Here is a 23,324-nt window from a genome sequence, read left to right on the forward strand (position 1 = left end):
GTTATCATGCTGTAAACAACTGAGAGAAGAAGATCGTGATGTCCATTCCCGATAAAAATGCAAACGTGATCCCATTCTGCCCCAGTGAATTCCAAATCTTCTATTTTAGACACACTTTCCATGTTAACATTAATTAGCTTCGCTTTTTGTTGTATCGTATTTTGACTGAGTGTTGTATACACTGAGAATACAACTGAGTTTGAGTTCTGTAACATTAAACAAGAATTATGCATATTGACCATTTAAAACTGTCGAAATTTTGATCAACAAATGAATGGAAAAAATACAAAAAAAAAACGAACCATTTCATGCATGACATGTTGCGGGTCTAGGTTTGATGGCCAAACTCGTTTCAACTGGAACGACTTTTTGTTCCCCGATGTGAAGCATTTGAAGAGAACAGCAGACGAAGCACCGAGTTCTTTTAATATCTTTTTATTCAGAATGTATGTCGATAGTCCAGATATATGCGCGGAACTTCTGTATAGTACCGTGAGATAACGCGTTTTGAATCCGCCCACGTACCGGCGGTCGTCAGGGACATTCTCTTGACCACCAATAACACAAGCTACCCATGTGTTAAGAAAAACAGGGCTGTGAGCGTACGTAAGGACTTCTCCAAAGTCATTATGGTATACTTCGTCAATCAGTAACGTGGCTTTGCTCAGGGTGTTCTTAATGATATCTTTGAACTTGCTGAGATAAGTGACATGGAAATATCTTTCTTGACAATATTTCTGCCCAAACGTTTCTAAATCTTCATGGAAAGAACTTTTCCGGTCAGGTGTGAAGTAATACACGTGTTCTGGTGAAGAAACTTGTTTCCCGCATTTTTCTAATGCAAGCGCGAGTAGCAAAGATGACTTTCCGGATCCAGCCTCTCCGTAAACAACAAGGTTTCTAATGCCACTTCTCAGAATTGAGAGCTGCTGTGGACTTAGAATAATGTCAGATAACTGGAACTGGAACTGGAACACCTTTCTGTCATCATATTTGACATCTGACGCCGCAGATTTGTTTCCATATCGAGATTCGATATAATCATTATGCTGCTCTTGAAACCGGTCATGGACGCTCAAAGGTTGTTGAAAACTGTACGATAGATAAATTATACCAGCTATGTAATGATGTAACCTTGTTTTCTGACATTCCGCTTGATTATTGTTAAATGCCAAGATATCTGTCCACAAAGTTTGCTCGCAACATGATGATTGTCCCATCAGCCCGCTGAATCGATAAATAAATTTCTTCTCTGGGGGTGATTTTACCGTTTCCTTTGTAATGAACCAAACTTGATTAAGAATGTCACTGGATGAACAATCAATGTCATTAACAACTTTTTTGCCAGCCGCTCGTTTTCTGTCTTCTTCGCCAGTCTTTCGTTTTCTTTTATTATCACTGATTCGGCCGCTGATATATTTACGAATGTCTTCCAATTGAACATTGGTGAGTGCAATAATGAAGAAAACGTTCTCACCGAGATAAGCTCTGACAGTATTATGTTGTTCATGGGTTTGTTCCTAAATATACATTTGTGATTTAGGTTCTTCTCAACAAGGTAAAAATCATTATTAGTGTTTGAAGGCGAAATGCGAGGGGAATGTGTCAAAGTTTAGTAGCCAGTTCTCCGAAGAACACTCTATGAATCAAACTGAGTAGGCAAACTTAATCAATCGCCGCAGTAAGATTGCTCACCTGGTGAGTTGTATATGTCTTGATGATACTCATCAGCATGTGTTGAATTCTCGGAACAGTCCTTGTAAGCATCTGTTCAATTTTCTCTTTGATGATTTTTGCAGGTGTCTTGCCACAAGAGCGACCAACTTCTATCGCCACAAGTTGGTGGTTGTTGACGTAGAGCCAATCTATCTCAAAGCTGCAAAGACGATGATAGCAAAGTAATTTTTTAAAAAGTTATGTGTTTTATAAGACTTTTTACCGTCGAACAATCAAGTTTTAACCCGAGCACAAAAAACGCGCTGACCCCGAGCACAAAAATTCTGTCTTTTTCTTCAAAAATTAAAACAAAAACCACTCACTTGTCAGTGTAAGATGCATTTGAAAACACTCTGATCGAATTTGAGCCATTAAAACTGTGTAGAAACAATCCCGCTGCTTCATCAATGTTTGCAACACACTCATCCCAGAATTCAAGAAATTCGCCTATAATAGTGAAGAAGGCTGCATAGTAATCGCGAAAGAGACGCCAGATCTAGTCACCTTGAGAAGATAGCAAAAACTTTTCGAAAACTTTTATGTGTTTTATAAGATTTTTAACTGGCCAAAAATCATGAAAACAATTCCAGAAACTTGCATGTTGGATTTTCGGCCCACTAAGCGAATTTTAATTTTTCTTGAAATCTTGGAAAAATCTTCAAGACAAGATTCTTCAAAATTCTTCAAGATTTTTTGAAGGTTTTTCAAGATCTTTACCGATATCTAAGAAAATTATTTTAAAATTTTCACGATCATTTTTTCAAATTTTAAGGAGAAAAAAGATTTGTAGCATAAAAGAGGTATCACTAACAAGAATTGAAGTAATGTTTACAGAAATTGGTCAAAAAATCTATAGTTCATCAATTTTGTAACCTTTCAATGGTCGAATTGCTGTTTTTGTGGTTGATACCCGAAATTATTTTTATGAATGTAATTGAATATTTGAAACAGATTTCTGGTTTGTTTGTCATTGTGTAAGACCAAAAAAAATTCAATATGGGCAATTTAAAAAACTCTAGTTGAGCTGCTGATGAAATAAATTCGATTTAATTTTCTTTTTTTTTTGTTTTTCTTCCTCTTTGGGTAGGGGCTTTTGTTGCATTCCAACTCGAAGCAATTTAATTTTTAAACAAATCTCTAGCAAAAGGGGAGTGTTGACAAAAATTGTGTAAGGTCAGTATTAAATCAACATTTTGATCAAATTGAAGAAATTGTGTCGCTGGATGATTATGTTTCTTTCAATCTTTGCAACTGCTGTTAGTTTGTCGCTTTATGGTGCAATTTTTAATCAACATTTTTGTGTTTTTTTGTTAAAAACACATTACGAGGCCAAACCGTGCATTCTCTGCATTGTAAGTGGAATCCGCAACAGGCCAAAATCAGATTTGTCGCGGATCCGCATTATTGCTTCTTTTCTTTGATATTCTATGCTGTTTCGGTTTCCACAAACAAATACCTAAATCATTGTACCGCTCAAAATCGCTCGAAATATAGGCGAATTTGCGGAATCCGCAACTGTATTTGCGGAATCCAGAACAGTTTCTAGAATCCAAAAGCAAATAATAAAACATTTGTATTGTTAAATTGAGTTGTTGCGGAATCCGCAACTGTAAATGGAATCCGCAAACTGTAAGTGGAATCCACATTTTGTTTGCAGATTCCCTTTACATATATTTATATGTGTAGTAGCCTTTAAAATGATATCTTTTAAACACATCATTTGACTTCACTAGAATAGAAATTTACTAGAATAGAAATTTGCTAAAATAGATCAGTGTTTGGGATTAGTGGAATCCCAATTACTGACCAGTATTTGGGATCGATGAAATCTCAAATACTAAATTAATTCGACAATTTGCTATGCGTTGAGTTTCTAATCACTCTCAACCTAATGACTCCAAATAATGGATATTTTCCATATTTATTTCACATCATTCCAGTTTTTGGGATTTCATCAATCCCAAATACTGACCTAATTTGTCGATATGGTGTGTGTACCATACACTCTCAACTCTATGACTTCAAATGTTGAAATTGTTTGGTGTTGTGTTTCCAAAATACTAAAAGATGATATCCACCGATTTAGGTAATCAATGTTTTAAATTTGCTCGTGAATTCCGCTGACAATGGTTAAGTCATTGCTTTTAAGTTCCGCATTGTTAGAGATAAGAACTCCAGCTCAGCTTTTAATTGCTCATATGCAAGTTCAGTCTTGAACAAATTTCGGAGTCACTTAAAGTTTGCGGAATCCACTTACATTTGCTGATTCCGCGTACATTTTCCGGAATCCACTTACAGTTGCGGAATCCGCGAGAAAACATAGGCGCCGACAAAATTTGCGTTACAGGTATATGTATGCGGAATCCACTGAAAATTTGTTTGTGGAATCCACTTTCATTTTGGAACATTTTTTAAGACTTGTCTGGGGAATCCAGGAACATACAGAAACAAAATTCTGCTCGTATCCAGTTTACAGTTTGGCTTCGTAATGCATGTCGTTGATTAGAAACGGTTTTCTAAAAGTAATACCATTCGGTCAGTTTTGCATTTTAATTGCTCTCAGTACCCCATTTTGCTTGATTTGAAGAGTTTTTGAGAATTGTTTTGGCGTTTTTTATAGAGAAAAGTCAATTTGAGCGGTCGATTATTTTAACGAAGCTTAGAACGCTTAGTTATTTATGGATTGACTACTCGAAATTCGAGGTTAAAAGCAAAATATAAAAGTCTTGCAAATGTTGTTAGAGTTTTTACGGCTGAGGCTGTCTTAGCATTTCGATATGTCATTTTTGTCGTTTTGTGTCATTGAAAAAAAATTCTGTACTGAGAAAAGTTTTTTTTTCTTCAAACATCCTTTCAAAAATCTGCTTGGGTAAAGCGTATTAATTACTGCTTGTGCTTATGGCAAGGAGTATTTGATGAGTCAGGTGTCTGTCTTCAATGATAAGATTGGGGGTTTGAATTTCCTAGATGTTTTATTTGCAATGTTGATTTCCTTTTCAGGCTGCTTTGTAGTTTCTTGCAACTTAAGAACTACATGACGCTTGTTTTTCCCATTTCGCCTGCAGTGATGCCTGTCTCTACAGTGCAGTACTGCAGTGCAGTACTGGACGCCTCTACGTAGAATAGGCTTCCATATGTTTTTCCGAGGATTTTTTCAAATACTAGATCCCGTACTTTTTTAAACGTTAATTATCATAAAGTTTCCCCATTCCAGCTGCGTGTTTTGGCAAATTGAGGAGTCACAGTTGAGATGGATTATGATTTTCAACAAGGCATAGTTTTCAGAAAAAACGTATCAAGAATCAGGTTTTTATTTTGCTTAAAGATTTTTTTTATTACACTTGCGAAAGCAAATGTCTTGTAATCGAGAACTAGATGTTTTTCCCTAAACGTTTTATCTTACACATTTTCAGCTTGCTGTTCTATTGAATCATAGCAACTTTGCACTCGGCCTAGAGGTAACGCCGTCACCCTGAGGTTTGTGATTTGAAATCCGGTGGGATCTTGTTTTGTTCCAGTAAGAATTGATTTACCGGACTTGCGCTTGACTGCTCAACTTTTGTCGGCTTATATACCATATCAGGGATTTTTCTTGTAATGTAAGTAATTATCATAGTAGTTACAAGTGTTGTTCATTGTAGTCTAAGATGGACTTGAAACTTTTTTAAAAATTTTTTGGCTCAACTGCTGTCTGCTCAAAGTTTTTGAGAATTTTTTTGCCATTTTTTATCAAGAAACTTGTATTTTAGTTGAAGAATACTATGAAAAAGCTCAAAAATGGGCTGCTCGAACGTCGAGGTCAAACAAAAAAAATAATTTGAAAGGCTTGCAGATGTTTAAGAAAATTTGTGGTTGAAGCCGACCTAGCGTTTTTTTTTGCCGTTTTGTGTTATTTAAAAAACTTCTGTACAGAGAGGTGTTTTTTCTAACAAAGAATTTTCTTTTTACTCAAACATCAATTGGAAAATCCGTTCAAGTAAAGCGTATTGATTGCTGCTTGTGTTTTTGATAAAGGTTAGGTGGTAAGGCAAGTGACTTTATTGAATCGATCGTGATTTGAATCTCCTAGATAATTTTCAATTCAGAGTTTGCCTTCAGGCTGCATTGTAATTTCTTGGAACTTAAGACCTACAAGATGCTTGTTTCTGTGTCCATGTTTTTCCATTTCAAGTAAAAGTTCCCGTACTTTTATACGTTTTTATCATAGAGTTTTTCGCTTCTAGCTGCTTATTTTGGCATTTTGAGTATTCATAGTTGAGATAGATGAAGGTTTTTAACAGTCAACAGGGTTCAGAAAAAAACGTATAAGTAGTCAAGTTTTAAATGTGATCCAATGTTTTCTATGGTTGAACTTGCGTAAGCAGGTGTCTTCTGATCGCGAGCTAGTTTTTTCCGTAAATAAATTTTCTTACACATTTGCATCTTAATTTTTTATTGAATCATTGCAAATTGCAGCTTTATTGACAATTGACCTAGAGATAACGCCGTCGCTTTTGTACCCTAAGAATCGGGTTTCGATTCCTGGTTGAATCTTGTTTTTTTTTTAAATTTTGCATACAAAATGAAAAAAATTTCCAAACCAAAATGATTAATCGAATTTTAGTTTATCTGCTCAACTTTGGTTGGCTTAGTTGCCATGTCAGTTATTTGTCTTATGATGTAAGCAAGTATCGTTTTAGTTACCAGTGTTATTCATTGTAGATCATATTTTCAATCTTTTTCGGCTCAACTGCTTTCTGCTCAAAGGTTGTCGATTTTTTTTCCAATTCATAGGTTTTGATCCATATGATCACAATTTAATTGTCTTCACCAGCATGTTTATTCCAATTGATAGTTTCCGTTTGATAAAAACAGATATTATGAAAGTTTTCTGGATCGAATTTTTCAATATTGTTTTGCTCGGACGCTTTGGATTTTTTCTGGTTTAGTTTTCTCGAAACAATTGTAACAGTTTTCAAAAAAAAGTCTTCCGACGGAAAGACCGCCTCTTTGCCTGTGTGCTTGCACACTTTCCCAGTATCTTTTTCCTTTTACCTGAAAAAGTCCGATAAAGTCTGTGAGGGGAACATTTGACCCATACTTTTTATGTTTTCTCAAAAACTATCCTATCAAATCTGAGATTTTGTTTTTCATGAACAGAAGAAAATAGAAAATTGAATGCGCACATAAAATTATGCCCATCGAAATAGACACTTTTTCAGTTTTTTGACTGTTTCTGACTTTTCTCGAAAACTAACTTACCGTATCTGGGTTTAAGCGATATCTTGGCTTAACAGAGATTTTGGGTTTAACCGAAATCACAAGTTGCATGAATATCCTCTATGTCAGCGGCTACGCCCAAACTGTTTAACGAGAGAACTATGATTCTCGGAGATGTCAAATTTTTTGTTGACCCTTTTGTTTGGACTCTTCTCGATAAAGTGCCAGATCTGATATCATAGGTTTGACCAAAACAACAGATTGTTGAAAGCCTACCAGCAAAAATGGCCACTACAAAATTCTTTAAAAAATGTTATGGCCTTCAAACTAGCCAAAGTTATACATGTTTGAGGTTTATTGAAAACTTTTTGAATTTTATCGAAAAAGAGACCGTGTTAAATCAAGAAACCCCTTATTAGGAATCTTTTCTGCTATAGTGGCCACGATCTACTTTTTGGGCCATTAGTTGTCTTTTATCGAGAGACAAGAAAATTTTGGTTCACCTAGTTTTTTTTTCTCAAAATTTTTTTACTGCTTGTTTTTTTGTTGTCTCCGCTTGGAATCTGTTTTTATTAGTGTTACCACGAGCATCCGGTTGCTCTGACGAGGTGACTTAGAGTTTCCAACCAGTTCTAAGTTTCAAAAGCTATCTTTGAATTATGCGGAAAAATTTAAACCTTTGTCATTATAGTTTGTCACTGTTTACACATAGCCTAATTGTTGTGATAATCTTTTTGAATAGTTTGAGATGAAGAATGATAGCCAACCTATATTCAATGATGGTCATTTTTTTTGGCCAAGTTGACATTTGCGAATGAGATGAAACAAACGAATATTTGGGGAAATTACAAGGACTATTGGGAGATCCAAAATTTCTCGTAGTATTTACAAAAATGGTCAGCATAGTAGTCAAGCAAAGCAAAGAGATCAAAAACTGAGCGCGGCTTAACCGAAATTTGATAATAGAGTTAGAAATAAATTTATACTGTATCCGAAAGAATTGTAGATCTTGAGAGTTACTCTCGTAATTTATGCCTGAATTTCTCCAATATTGATATTACAGCAGACAATGGACGATATCCTGCAAATAACGAATAACATCATGTCGATTAACATTCCCAGACAACATAATATTGCCGCTTTTTATCCTCTGAAACTTGAAACAATTGCACCTGTGATTGTGAATGTCATGTATTATGCGGATCGTGACGTTGTTTGGAGGCGCAGATGATGGCTGAAAAAACTCCTGAACAATAAAAGACAACCATTGTTTTTGAACAGTGCTTATCTCTTCGCGACGTAACAATTGGATCAGAAGTGATAGCCAACCGTATCCTATAATATACTCACAAACAAGTTGTTTATGCCAATAACCCTAACAATCCGTAGCCTAACACCGTAAAAGAAAACACCAAAGCTGAATTGCATGCAAAAACTGGAACATCTACTAAAACGAGAAAACCGAAAGGTTCCTAATTACTGAGCTGAAACGAAGGTGTTATGGAATCACCAAAACGTCCCCTCCAAAGCAAGACACAAGCGAATAATCCTATGTGACGATCCGTAAAAAAGCAAAAAATAAGTTTTTCTAACTTTGATGAGCAGGAAGAAACTCAGTCTATTGCAGGTGAAATTGTAACGCAATTGTTCCTCTTATCGTTACAATACTGAAACCAATTGCACCAGCAAATCGTTATAATGTTTAAAAGCACCAGGCAAAACTTCAGGAGGTGCCCCTCGTGTTAAACAGTCGACTGGTACCTTGCCATAAATCTGTATTATCCAATTTATCTGACTGTAATAACAGTTTTTCAGTTCTGCCTCGAAGCATTATGTCACTAAAAACACTTTTCGAAAAACTGAAAGCATTTATAATAAGTCTTAAGTAACCGACAGATATAATTTGGTTAAGTGAAGTTGGGCTTACTGATAATGATAGCTATACAGATTATCTTTAATGGATAGTTTGATTTTTTTTAGTAAAAACCGGACTAATATAGGGGAGGAGGGGTCATAAACTAACATAAGGAAAACGTGAAGAAGCTCAGGCAACTGTAATGTCCATTTGAAGATTCGATCTTCACTTAGGTCAAGAAAAACAGTGTTGGGTTGAAAAAAGGTGTTGTTGAAAACACATCAAAAGCAAATAAATTGCAATTTTAAAGATTTCTCGGAGTTGAATAGTTCAACACTGAAAAGATCCTTATATGCGGAGATTATAATATCAAAACGCTAGAGGAGAATCAGTTTTCTAATAGCTACCTAATAATCATCATTTCTAATTTTTGTTGTAGAACCGACTCGCGTATCAACATAATCTTCCTGTAACGATCACTTTCTATATAAGAGTTTATCGAATGCTAGAAATAAAGTCAAGCAGTACGAAAACATTGCCGATCCTAATCATATGGCCAACAAAACAACTATTTTCAGATTCTATATATATTTTAGGGATACTACTTTTCTAAAACTCAAATCAAGGCTGAGTATTTTTCTCAAAGACTTGAAATAATCGTTCGAAGCGAAAGAAAATGAGGTTCTTCTAATAGAAAATCCTGGACAAGCTTTTAAAAATTTTCAATCTATCTGCACAAAATTTATGAGCCGATTTGCCCTAATCAAGAAAAAACCTAGCAAGAAACCACATCTTCCTTGGTTCAACGATGCGATTAAAACTTTCAAAAAAAGAGGAACAAAGCACACAAAATATTGAAAAAATAGAAAACAGTACATTATAAAATAACTTAAATAATTTTAAAAAAAAGCAAGCAAAAGCAATGAATAAACGAAATTTTTATCTGAATGAGTTCGTGAATTGTATTGCTGACTCAAGACAAACATATAAACTACTTAATAAGCTAAATGGCAAATCTTCAACTCGTTTGAAAGTGCCCATTCCTGAATCATTCCAAAGGTTCATTAATAATCCACTATTAGAGATGTTGCAAAAAATTCAATGAATTTTTGATTAATTGATGAAAACTTGAAAACAGATGATACAAGTGTATCTCCACTTCGGTACCTAAATAAAGTTTCTTGAAAGACCAACGCCATTGGGGATCAACAAATACAAATGTCAGTTGGACGACTGTTCGACATCCGGAGATGACTACATTACCAATCAAGTAGTGAAAGTCTAAAAACGTTAAGGCCCCATTTCTACCGTTCCTACCGGAAAACTATTTCCAGAAAGCAAAATTGTTTCCTGTTTAAAAAACAGATCTCGATTTGATGAAAAAAAATACAATCTCTTAACTTATTGTATGGAGCAAGCTATACGAAAGAACAATGTATAATCGAATCTAAGCATACACGGAAGAATTAGCTTTGTTATATAGAAAACAGTTTGGGTTCACATCAAAACAAAAGACCATAGTAGATGTTGTTGAACTAAATCAAAAAACAAGACTTGAAAACTAGTTTAAGCAGGCTCATAGTTTCTTCTTTGATTTAAGAAAACTTTTGATACTCTCAATCATGAAATAATTCTTATGAAATTTGATGTAAAGGTAGATAGATGCAATTGCTTAAAAAGGTTAAAGTCCTGCCTCAACAATTATTAAGAACGAGTTTAAATAAACGTTTTTTCTTCAGATTGGAAAAAAAGCGGCATCCCATGAGGATCATTTTAAGGTCCGTTGCTGTTTTTAATATAAATTAAAGGTTTGCCCGTGACTTGTATAAAACAGCAGAAGTGTTTTTTTTGCAAATGACAACAATATAACAAAAATGACACCAATATAACATTGTACGATTGAACAAAAAAAATTATAAGCAATTCAAATTTGCTTTCTTTTCTCAGAAGTGATTTTTTTGAACCTGTTTGTAAGCATCTAGCCTGATAATCTGACTCTAAATTATCATTGCAAAGCCATATTGACTCTCTGAAAAAAAAGACTAGGAAAACAATGCGGGATTATTTCGAAACTAAGACATTAAGCGCCACGATATTAACTGCTTGAACACTATAGCAGTTATGTGTTTCCAATCATTCGGTATGTGATTCTCATATACGGTCGTTGTAGCTACAGTTCACTTAAACGTATTTTTTTGCAACAAAAAAAATAAATTCATCTATTTTCAAAAGCGTAGCGTTGGTTTTCGTGGTAATTTTCCAGAGAAAAAATTCTCATCAATTCATGTTCACGAACTACTCAAACTCGTGCTTCACGCAGTCACCAAACGTTTCTTTCGATTTTTTTCAACGATCTAGTTTTGTTTGAAAGTGAGACGATCTAGTTTTGTTTGAAAGTGAGACAAGACTGTTGAAAAAAAACTGTTAGCAGAACCCAGTAAAAAATTCATCGAAGAAAAACTTGGTAGCGCGATATCGACCGATTTTCCTTTGGATATCGCGATACCAAATTTTTCAACCTTTTTTCAGCGCAAAAATTTATCCCAAGGATAATGAAAAATTTTTGCTAATATAACTAGTAAAATTTTATCATACTTTTGAAACTGTTTTTTTTACTGCAAAATGAAGAATTTACCGATCACAGTTTTCAAATTAGAAGAAGAAAAAATAATGAACGTGTGATTGCATGCTAACGGGGGTTTATTTTAGGATTAACGCCAAAACTTAATGATCCAGAATTAATTTAGCAGATGCGGACAATTTTACGATTAGCTTAGGAAATACGAATGATTGTACGATTTTTGAAAGATTTTAAATTTATTTTAATTTGAGTTTTTTTGTTACAGGCGGTTGCCTGCTAACAAAGGTACCGTTTGAAATTTCGATTAGAATGCCAACATTTGACTGTTCAGAAGCTCATAGTTAGGAGATAGGGATGGTTTCACGAATTTGTAAGACAAATCAATTCTTGAAAAATCTTTTTCTGATAGTGAAAGAAACATAAATAGCTAGGGTAGGAGTTTGTGGGCCATATGGCCCCGTTGTCTATCCTCTCCGAGCCTCATTTTAAAAAATACTAACATGCAATTGCTCAATTCATGTTATGAGTGACCAGAGAAATTTATTTTTTTTCTATCTTTTTACAAGCGAAGTGGCCAAGTTTCATTGTATTTGTTTTTCATAGTTTAATTTTTCTTTGTCTATATTTTTCGTAGTTTAATTTTTCAATGAAACTCGCCAGAGATTTTTTGTAAATACGACATTTTTAAACGATTTTTTTGCAATTCTGCTTCCTTTATTTAAATCGATTTATGGATAAAATTAGCTATAAATTTTTGGTTCATGAAAAAGCTGGTCTGTTTGTTTAACCCTTGCGTTAAGCAAGGGTTTTGCAATCGGATACTAGTTTTTTTCCCATAATTAACTTCGTTCACGAGAATCTGGACTCAGAGCCTCTGTTAACAAAAAGTTTACCGCGACAGATAATCACTGTGCATCTTAGCGTTATAAATATCTGTCCTTCAAAACTTTCTTTCTATGTTGGTTGTAATTTCACCAACTCGATTTGTTAAAATATCTTTTTTTTTAAAGTTTTTTTCTCTTTCCTATATTTTGAATTTGATATGTTTCGGCCTATAATACAACCTTTAGTGGCCTCAGAATGCGTTACATCGTTCGACGAGCGAAAACTTGTTTGATGTGCGTGAGTGTTTTGATGGTGAGAGCGACTTAAAAATTTTTTCTTTGTCCTAAATTTGGATTTTTTTTCTGCTTTTTCATATATTAATTTTTTTCCGGAGCAAAAAGTTGTTGCCTAAGTTATATCGGCATAGTGGACTCTTTCATTTGATGCCTAAAACTAAATTTGTGTATGTGTGTGGTTGAGGGTGAGGGGGATCTAATAAACTTTTAAAAGTCTTGTTAAATTTTTTTCAGCCTAAACTTATTTTCGGCTTTGTTGCAGCTCAATTAGTTTTCTATCAAGGCCTACTTTACTCTCTATAATCTTGGCATGTTTTGGTTTAAAATTTAGCCTCGTTTGTTTGGATACATCTAGTGTTTTAGATCTAGCTCAGCTTCATGTCTGTAAAAAAAAATTCTGATAATAAGGTTATCAGAAGGTTGGGTACTTAATCAAATAGAGAACAACGCAGAAAGTTTTGAAACTCAGTCGCTGATAATTTTCATGCCAATAATTTTTATTGATTTTTTTTTGGTTTTGGGCTCAATTGGCGTCTGCCCCCGTATCTTTGGCTTATTGGCCGCTCGCTAAATACTAAACGCTTAATTTATGCTGATATTTGTGTTTTTCTACAGTTTTTGGTAATTGTGTTGTTGCATTTATTCCGAAAAATTGGTTCACTTTTATCTCTATTTTATTGTTTTGGTTTCATTTTCTGTTCGCTGGCGTGCAATTTTACGGTTTCCTCAAATCGCAAGTGATGTGAACTCCGTTTAGCCTCTGTGCTATAAATACTTGTAGACTCAATTTTATCTGATAATTTTCGCTGATTAATTTTGATTTGCAGTTTCTTCACTCAATTTTTGGAGCAAAATTACATTTTTTGAATTTGAGAGTCAATGAACGTAGTTCCGACTCTTATTTAGGTCGTGATGATTCGTTTTTTGTTTTGTTTTTTGGATATGCAAGCTCAAATTTGCTTTTTCGCGGTTTGACTTGTGATTTATTTTCAATTTCACCGATTATGATTATTGCGTTGATTGCGCTTTGGAACTAGTTTATTGCTCCGACGATTGATAATGATGAGTTCTGTATTCGGGTGTGTTCAAGATTTTTTCTTTTTTCCCACGCAAACTTAGGCACCTCAAATAATCATCGGAATGGGTTGAGTGTTATGTTCTATTGAAGCTCTTCCGGTCGTGTTTCGAAAGCCATTAGAAAGCAATCAAAATTTTGTCCCTAGTTTCGATCGAGTAAAGCGATCGAGTAACGCTCGATAGAAAGAATTTTTTTTAGACTTAGAACGTAGTTCAGACTCTTACATAGGTCGCGCTGTTTTTTTGGTACAAGTATGACTGTTGAATTCCAGGAAAAGTATAAAAGATGGGTCCTGCTATTTTTTGAAAAATCCAAATTAAAAGGAAACTAATGCGCAATTTCTTTAGGCTGCTCTTTTTGTGGCTGATTTTATATAAATTTCAATGGCTCGTGGGACAGCTTCGAGGTCGTTAAACTCCCAATCTCCAGGCTACAGTTTGGAATTCGTTACAATAAAAGTTTTAATCATTCGAGGCTTAATTGTAATTTTTTATTAAAAGTAATGAACTGAGTGAGTACTCTTGCTCAAGTCTTGGTGACTTTTTTTTTCTTTGTCAAAAAAAGTTCAATTTATGTATTTCGTGGTTTGAATTTTTATTCTCAATTCAATACCTTTGTTAAAAGGAAAACAATTTCAACTATCGAAAAGCAAAATTGCAAATGTAACAAAAACAGGAGTGACTTCTAGTTTCGAAAGGCCAATTTTTTCAAACTTTTCAACGAAAAATGAATCTTTCTTATTGAACCAGTTTTCTCAAATTGAGTTTTCAAAAAATCGTAAGCCATATTCTTTTCTAGAAATTCAAAGGGCTGCAAAGCGATCTAACTTTTTCGTAGAAACTCGAATGTTGAAATTTTTCAAAAAACAAGTCTTGCTTTTCTGTTTACTTGCGTTTAATGACTCTTTTTCAAATGTCTGTTGGCTATATTTGTTTAAGCGGCATCTTGCGAATAAAAAACTTCAAAAAACTAAAAGAGAAGAAAAATAGAACAATTTTTAGGAAAAAAAAAACAATTTTTCGAGTCATTTTTTGAAGATAGCTATCGCCTGATGTTTCTTGTTTTACATTAATATCAGCAAACCACACTTTCGTTTAATTTTTTTTTTCATCACACCGCGCACACAAAAAATGTAACTTGAAATAAGAAATCGTTTAGAAGTTTTATTTATGACACTGATCGGAATTTTTTTGAAGTGTTTATTGGCTTTGCTTATAGGGGCTTAGTAGCTTCTTATTGTGTCTTTTCATGAAAAAAAAAAGCTTTAGTGTAGGTTTTGTGTTCTGAGGGGAAGGAGGACTTAAATTTTTGAAATTTTATTTAGAATTTTTTAAAATTGTATTAGGTATGCATGAGTTTCTGCTAAGGTTTTTCGACTGTGTTATCGTTTTTAACTTTTAGCCTGGTGCTGATTTTGCATTTTTTTGTCGGGGCATGTTTCTCTAACAACTAGTGAGCAAGTGTCTTGTAATCAGGAACAACACTTTTTTCCATATATGCGAAATTGAAATATAATTTATTGCAGCATATAACAAAATGAAATACTTTTTTCCGGGGGAAATGGAATCGGTGGTCTATTGTTTGACTGCTAATTTTTTGTCTGTTCTATTGCAAAATTGGGAATTATGGGCTGACAGCAAAGTGCATCGTAGATGCAAGCTTTTTCATTTTAATCCGGTAATTAAAAAAATAAAAGCCCTGACGTTTTTTATTTTCCTTGAATTTTTTTGTTTTTTGTTTTCGGTTTACAACTTTATTCGGCCTGATTAGTGTTCAGCTTTTGTTTTTGGTTTCAATTTTGTTCAGCCTGAATTGTTTTGGCTTTTGTTTTTGGCTGCCGAATTGACATAGACTTTCTAACCAGTTATGAGTTTCATATGTAAAATATTATCTTTGAAATATGCAGAAGAAAGTAAACTTTTGTCACAATAATTTACCACTGTTTCCACAAGCGAAGCGGCTAAGCTTCTTTGTATTTGTTTTTCAAAGTGCTCATTTTTTAATGGAAAATCTTGATAAAAATTTTGAAAAAACGACGTTTTTGAAAGAGACACTTTTAAAGACAGTTTTGGCATTTTTGCTTCAATTATTTTAGTCGATCTATGGATAATTTTAGGTGAATCTCCTTGGTTCATTAAATGCTGGTCTGTTTGTTGTAACCCTTGCAATACGCAAGGTAATTGCAATCGGGTACGGGACTTTTTTTGCTTGAAAGCTTTATTCGGCTTTAATGATTTCAGCTGATTTTTTGTCGGTTTAGTGACCTATTTAGGGTTCATTTCAAAACAAGCATGAGTGTTAAGCTTTATCCCAGATTGCGCAATATACTAAAATTCTTTAGATTCTAGTCAAATTTATAGTTAAAAGTTTTTCATGACGACAATTATGTTTTCTTTTTTTTACGGAAAAGTATTCAAATTTCGTCGGCTCAGTTGCCGCTTGTTAATTTTTTTGGGTTTCAATTAATTGCCGTGTTTCTGGACGCGTTTTCTGCAAATAGAACAAGATTCCAGGCAAAATTTTGAATTTTAAAAGTTGATTTTCTGCAGTGTTTTTTCTTTATTTTTATGGACTTAGCGGCTCTCTTTCTTTTCTCCTAGCGTGCTCTGCTATTTTTAAGTTGTATCGCAAGTGGCCCGAGGCTCTGCTTCTCCTCTGTGCTAAATACTGGTGGTTTTGTTTTTAGCAAAAACTAGATATTGTACTGATGATTTTTTTGTTAATTATTTGACGCAATGCTTCACTTCAATGTATATGACAGTAGAGTCAATTGATTTGCTATTGCTTCATTTTTTTTGCCTGAATTTGCTTTGGAACTGAAAATCATCAAAAAAATATCAACAAGTTTTTTTAAAAATTCGAGTCAAAAATTGAGTTTTCCACTGATGATTATGTTAGCTCATGGTCGCAATGCTTCATTTTATAGCTCATAACTATCAATTCAAACAATTTTTACATCTCTTAGAATTTGTTTTTAAAGCACTCGCAACCCTGGATTTCAAAAAAACCTTTGTAAACTTTTCAAGATTCTTTGATATCTTTGTTTTTTGTCTTCAAGATTCTTGGAGTTTTCTGAAAAATCAATACCGATCTTCAAGACTCTTGACACAATCTTACCTAGTTTTCAAAGGTTTTTCTTGAAGATTTTTCAAAAAATCTTCTAGATTTGTCAAAGATCGCAAAGAATGCTGGGCTTGGGACAGTCTAGTTTTCTGATAACTAAAAAGTGATTGTGAAGTGGTGATGTGGTTAAATGTCTATAACATGTAGAAAAGAAAATTGTCCAAACAGAAAAGTGTGTCACACATAACAAGTTCAAATGTGAAGATTCAAACCTTTATAAGCCGACTCTTTATAAGTATCACCATCTGGGATACAAGGGTTTCCTTCTTTATCACAGTGGCCGTACAATACACCTCCTATAAAACACAACGATTTGCAGTCAACTGGTCTATGCAATCAAGTTCTTTCTATGCAGATTGGTTTGTTGAATACCTGGGATTTCGTCGATTCTTGGAACTGACTGAACTGGTCCGTTTAGATTTTGGAAATAATAGTCAGCGAGATGTGAAACTTGTTCAACGTCCTGAAGAGAAGAAACTTACACATCACTTCAAAATACAGATACTTCAAATATGCGTTAAATTTGTACACTGCGAACAGCTGATCTTACATTTAGCTTGAATGATCTGTCGCAATCTGCTGGATTAGGAGGCTTTAACTCTTTCGTGCACAAGGTTAAACTGTTGAATCTTGGTGCCAAGAAAACAAGCAAGGCGACGAGATACTTGAATCCATCATCACCATGTGCCTCGTGGTGTGGCCTTGGTACCAAACTAGATATACCATCATTCTCAGATACTATTCGAAGGTTGCAAGGCAGGGTTTGAATGCTTTCTTGATTTACTCCCTTTGGCAATAATACTACTGGAGTAATCATGTTGAACGGTGCCACTTGCCCGAGTAGTCTGTGAAGTTCGATGAAGGGTGAAAAATTAATTGCCTTGTCTGACTGTGTGACTATTAATATCAGAAACGCTTGACTACTCTGAACGTCAACCAGAAGCTGATAACTGGATCGAAAAATGCCTGATGGAAATCTTTCGGTAATATCTGGAAATACACTTTCACTCAATTATACTTTTACACGTAGTATAGTCAATCATGCTGTTTCAGAAACTGCGCAATTGGCGCAGATGACGTATGATCCCGCACCCAGTTTTAAGCGTAATAATCGATTATATTATGATTATAGTACCACCCGGGTTGACAGAAAATGCTTATCATACAATATTCATACATTAAAAAGGTGCTAATCATAATATTTCATACAATTTCATAGACCAAAAGCAATTGCATGAAAATAGCAAAATAAGCATTTTTTTCATACTTACGAAAATTTATAATAAGCAATTTTTGCCACATTCTAGAATTTAATAACAAGCTCGTTGTTATATTTTTTATCAAACATTCTATGAAATCAGAGGCGAATCCAGGATTTTCTCGAGGGGATGGCGGATTTTCAAACTTTTCTTTGAAAAATTGGTTGACCTTTTATTAGGTTGGTCAAACCAATTTTCTGAGCCCTCCCAGTTTCCGCAGACAATCTAAAAAAACAGGTCAAAAATGCCGTTTTTGGGCTTTTTTTTGGAAAATTTGACCTAAAAATTGCGTTTTCTTGGCGCGCGCTCCCTTTCAAAATTAGTATACATTAACGCCTAAAGTGCCTCTAGAAAATCTTTAGGGTTGGTCGGGACCCTTTGGTTTTCGAGGGGGTAAAATCTCTCAAGAAGAGGCATCCGCTCCGACCCACCACCCCCCTTTTAATCAGCCCCTGTTTGAATTTTTTTTCATACATTGAAATTGTAGGATAGACATTTTTTCCATGAAAGAAAAAACACTAAATTTTGTTCTACACAAATCCGAAACACACTAACCATAGATTTTCTGCCATAAGAAAACCAGAGTCTAGCTGGCAGTTACCACGCAGATAAACTGAATTTGGTGACATTAGCCATGTAAGTTAATGTGTTAATGTGCAATGTTTAAGGCGAATATACGAAACTCTAATCAACTCAAAGTTCCCCGGAAACGTTAATTAAAAAAATTAATTTTCAAGATAACATCTACTATTCTAAATTGCCAACTTTACAGAATATTGCAAGAAAACGTTGTAAGCCTTTGTTGTTACCTTTTTTCAAACCTTTGTTAGAAATCCATGTTTTTACCTTTTGAAAAAAAATGATTTCCACCGGCTGATATTCTGCACATATTCCTAGCAATACTGCATATTCTCTTCCATTGTCCGGGTACCGAAGAAGCAAAAAAAATTCCTACATAATAAGGACTGTTACATAATAACGACTGGAACGACTGTTTTGAGAATGGAACCCCATGAACGCTTTAGTCAATGGAGGCCAAGGATTTTGTGACAGTATTCAATATTGAACACCCTACAAAAACGTGAAAACTCAATACACTTCAAAATACTACTTTTCAAACTACATTAGTTCTTATGATAATTTGTTACGTCCGTTATGAATAATATCAGAATTGATTGGACTTAGCTTTACAAATTATTATAATTATTTTGAACCTACCGCGAGAACTAATATTAACGGGCCTCTATGAAACTTTTGTTTTCTGGTAACTCCTACTGCTCAGATAAACTAAAGTGTGACAAAGCATCTCGCCTTTAGAGACTTTTTATCATCAGGAAAATAAAAAATTAAAATATACTTTGGGTGTGACAAAATTTTGGCAAAATAAGAGATAATTCTCAATAAATAATCGATTATAATTGATTTGAGGAATTTTTTGTATGAGCTTTAATCCATTATAATCAACTATAATCGATTGTAAAAGATTATAATCTCTAGGAAAATATCACATTTATAATCGATTAAAAATCCTTTAAACACCTAAGCACCATAAGAATATAATAATCCGTTATAATTAATTACTTACGCTTAGACTTGGATACGGGATGTGAATGCTGTGTACAAAAGACAAGCTGCAGATTATTGGGTGAATAATATTAAGTAGCTGCAATTTATACACAGAAGCGAAGTGGAGCATTGCACCATTTGTGATACAATTGAATCATAAAAGAAGCAAAAATGAGTCAAAAAAAGATGAAACATGCTGAAAAAGTAGGTGAACCAAAATTTTCGTATCTCTCGATGAAGGAGAAATAGGTCTCAGCTAAAGCTGGAGGTAAGTATTTGGTAAAAATTATTAGGTAAGCTAATTTCAAAAATTAGACATTGTCCAAAACCTTAGCGCCTTTTTCGCTATGAACCAAGACATAAGTGATTCAAGTGATTCTGTTAAACAAGTTGTTAACTAAAAAAAGTCTATATTCCAGTTTGATAACGCTTGCTAAGTAATTTACATCAATGTTTTAAAATGTTGAAGACTTATTTATTCAAGTGGTTCGAGTGTTTTCAACTTTGTTCTATCTAATGTTGCGTGAAATTGTCCATTAAGTTTTTTTTGTGTTCGAAGCATAACAATAAGTTGAATTTATTCACCATGAAACATTTAGAAAGCATTACAACTCACTGGCGGCCAGTAAAGTTGGTATTTAAAACGCACGTGAGCAATTTATTCAGCAGTTACTTGATGCACCACGCACTAACCTGCTGGTTCGAAGAGTTTCAAGATAGAGCGGAAATCCCAATTCGGGAATATGGCCCATCGTTCTTCTGGGGCTGCGGAGTTTCCTTGTGGCTGGGTTTTCTGTCCATATGAACTCGAACAGAATCTTCTGAGTGTCGGATGGAAGAAACTGTTTCGGTAGTGGATGTCATTTGTAAAGACTGGAAGTACTTTTGGGAAAATGTTGTCAAAAATTGAACTGTTTCCAATTTCGCCATTGTGTTTGTCCAACTGCCTGACCAGTTCTAAACAAAAATGTTGCAATGAAGGTGACGTTGTGATCCTTTGTTATATGTTTTACTTGAAAGCAACTAAAACTACAGATGTAAGCGCCGGTACTGTGTCAGCAATACACAAAATCCTTTTTTCCTATCGATCCTGACCTAAATGAAGTCCAGATAAGCCAGTTTCACATTTTATTTAATATATTATTTAAATAATTAGAATTAAAAAAATGTTGGGAGGCACAAGACAAGATTGATTCACCTAGTTTGTCTGTTGACTTGACATTTGCTTCGCCATATTCACTCAAATCAATGTCAATCTCCAGAACCATTTTAACAGAACTGCTTTCACCCATCTTGACAGTTGTCATGTCATCCCTCTCACGCCTGATTTAAACAAAAGGTGATTATTGTCCCGCTGGCGAATTGGAAGTGCTGCAATATCTACTAAACCTTACGCAATATGGAGTTTTGGTTCTCGTTTAGAAGTATGGTCCCGCCGTTTTTGATGAGTCTCGTTTAAAAGCTCGTTGAGAAGTGTGGTCCCGCCAGACCACTTGAAATATACTAAAAGTACTTCAAGTGGATGAAAATAAAAGAAAACTTGTTATCAATTCTTCGTTAGATTTGCCACTGACGTTTTCTTTAAAATGGAATTATCAAAAGTATTAATTCACTGCCAAAACTTAGAAACTACCTGTAAAATCTTTTTTTTTTGTCTGACATTTATATGGGACCAGTGGTAGATTTACGGGACCATACTTCTAAACGAGGTGTTTAACGGGACCATACTTCTAAACGAGGTTTTTAACGGGACCATACTTCTAAACGAGGTTTTTAACGGGACCATACTTCTAAACGAGGTTTTTAACGGGACCATATTTCTAAACGAGGTTTTTAACGGGACCATTTTTCTGAACGAGGTTTTTAACGGGACCATACTTCTAAACGAGGTTTTTAACGGGACCATACTTCTAAACGAGGTTTTTAACGGGACCATACTTCTAAACGAGGTTTTTAACGGGACCATACTTCTAAACGAGGTTTTTAACGGGACCATACTTCTAAACGAGGTGTTTAACGGGACCATAGTTCTAAACGAGGTTTTTAACGGGACCATACTTCTAAACGAGGTGTTTAACGGGACCATACTTCTAAACGAGGTTTTTAAAGGGAACATACTTCTAAACGAGGTGTTTAACGGGACCATACTTCTAAACGCGGTTTTTACGGGACCATACTTCTAAACGCGGTTTTTAACGGGACCATACTTCTAAACGAGGTTTTTAACGCGACCATACTACTAAACGAGGTGTTTAACGGGACCATAGTTCTAAAGGAGGTTTTTAACGGGACCATACTTCTAAACGAGGTGTTTAACGGGACCATAGTTCTAAACGAGGTTTTCAACGGGACCATACTTCTAAACTAGGTTTCTAACGAGACCATACTTCTAAACGAGGTTTTTAACGGGACCAGACTTCTAAACGAGGTTTTTAACAGGTCCATACTTCTAAACGAGGTTTTTAACGGGACCATACTTCTAAACGAGGTTTTTAACGGGACCATACTTCTAAACGAGGTTTTTAAAGGGAACATACTTCTAAACGAGGTTTTTAACGGGACCATACTTCTAAACGAGGTTTTTAACGGGACCATACTTCTAAGCGAGTTTTTTAACGGGACCATACTTCTAAACGCGGTTTTTAACGGGACCATACTTCTAAACGAGGTGTTTAACAGGACCATAGTTCTAAACGAGGTTTTTAACGGGACCATACTTCTAAACGAGGTTTTTAACGGGACCATACTTCTAAACGAGGTTTTTAACGGGACCATACTTCTAAACGAGGTTTTTAACGGGACCAGACTTCTAAACGAGGTTTTTAACAGGTCCATACTTCTAAACGAGGTTTTTAACGGGACCATACTTCTAAACGAGGTTTTTAACGGGACCATACTTCTAAACGAGGTTTTTAAAGGGAACATACTTCTAAACGAGGTTTTTAACGGGACCATACTTCTAAACGAGGTGTTTAACGGGACCATACTTCTAAACGCGGTTTTTACGGGACCATACTTCTAAACGCGGTTTTTAACGGGACCATATTTCTAAACGAGGTTTTTAACGGGACCATACTTCTAAACGAGGTTTTCAAAGGGACCATACCTCTAAACGAGGTTTTTAACGGGACCATAGTTCTAAACGAAGTTTTTACGGGACCATACTTCTAAACGAGGTTTTTAACGGGACCATACTTCTAAACGAGGTTTTTAACGGGACCATACTTCTATACGAGGTGTTTAATGGGACCATACTTCTAAACGAGGTTTTTAACGGGACCATACTTCTAAACGAGTACCTGAGTTTTGGATAAAAGTGTACTTGCTTGATAAAAACGGAGTACGGAGGTCTTGCTTAGAATCAGCATCTCATGATTCTCAAGTGAGTTCCCGGTACTCCACGTTTTAAAACAAATCCAACTATAATAAGAAAACACGCAAACAGTTATTCCTAACCTGTGGGTTCAGGTCGATTTTCTGGTTTCAGTAGATAGATACACGTAAAAATATAAGATAAATAGACGCTGTAAATATATAAGACAACTAAATTCAGATCACTTTTTCAAACTGCATGTGCTAAAATATGTATATATATGACACAACATTCTCATAACAACAGTAGTTTATTAAAAATGTGAAAAAACTGATCAAGTTTTGAACAACCGTGACGATTTTCATTTGTGTTCTAGAGAACATGCTGAATCGATTCGCCATGATTCTTTTAGTGCAGAACAAAGCTTCATATACTGTGGTTTTTTTTGTACATCAGATGTAATCAATTTAGCGTGCGTTGTAGAAAACAAATGAAAATCGTCACGTTTTTCAA

General features: G+C 34.7%; 1 protein-coding gene across 1 annotated transcript; it reads right to left on the reverse strand.

Annotated features, from left to right (window-relative positions):
• Positions 1–664: 664 nt before the first annotated feature.
• Positions 665–23,095, reverse strand: LOC134840003 (uncharacterized). The gene is made up of 10 exons (XM_063855630.1): positions 22,955–23,095; positions 20,697–20,821; positions 20,192–20,455; positions 17,224–17,663; positions 17,046–17,136; positions 16,886–16,969; positions 2,040–2,163; positions 1,696–1,876; positions 748–1,520; positions 665–674 (listed from the first exon to the last, which is right to left on the reverse strand). The coding sequence occupies exons 2-10, from the start codon at positions 20,803–20,805 to the stop codon at positions 665–667; spliced, it is 2,076 nt and encodes a 691-aa protein (XP_063711700.1). The 5' UTR covers positions 20,806–20,821; positions 22,955–23,095.
• Between the last annotated feature and the right edge of the window lie 229 nt (positions 23,096–23,324).

Source organism: Symsagittifera roscoffensis, chromosome 2, assembly GCF_963678635.1.
Source record: "Symsagittifera roscoffensis chromosome 2, txSymRosc1.1, whole genome shotgun sequence".
In the NCBI taxonomy this organism is placed as follows: domain Eukaryota; kingdom Metazoa; phylum Xenacoelomorpha; order Acoela; family Convolutidae; genus Symsagittifera; species Symsagittifera roscoffensis.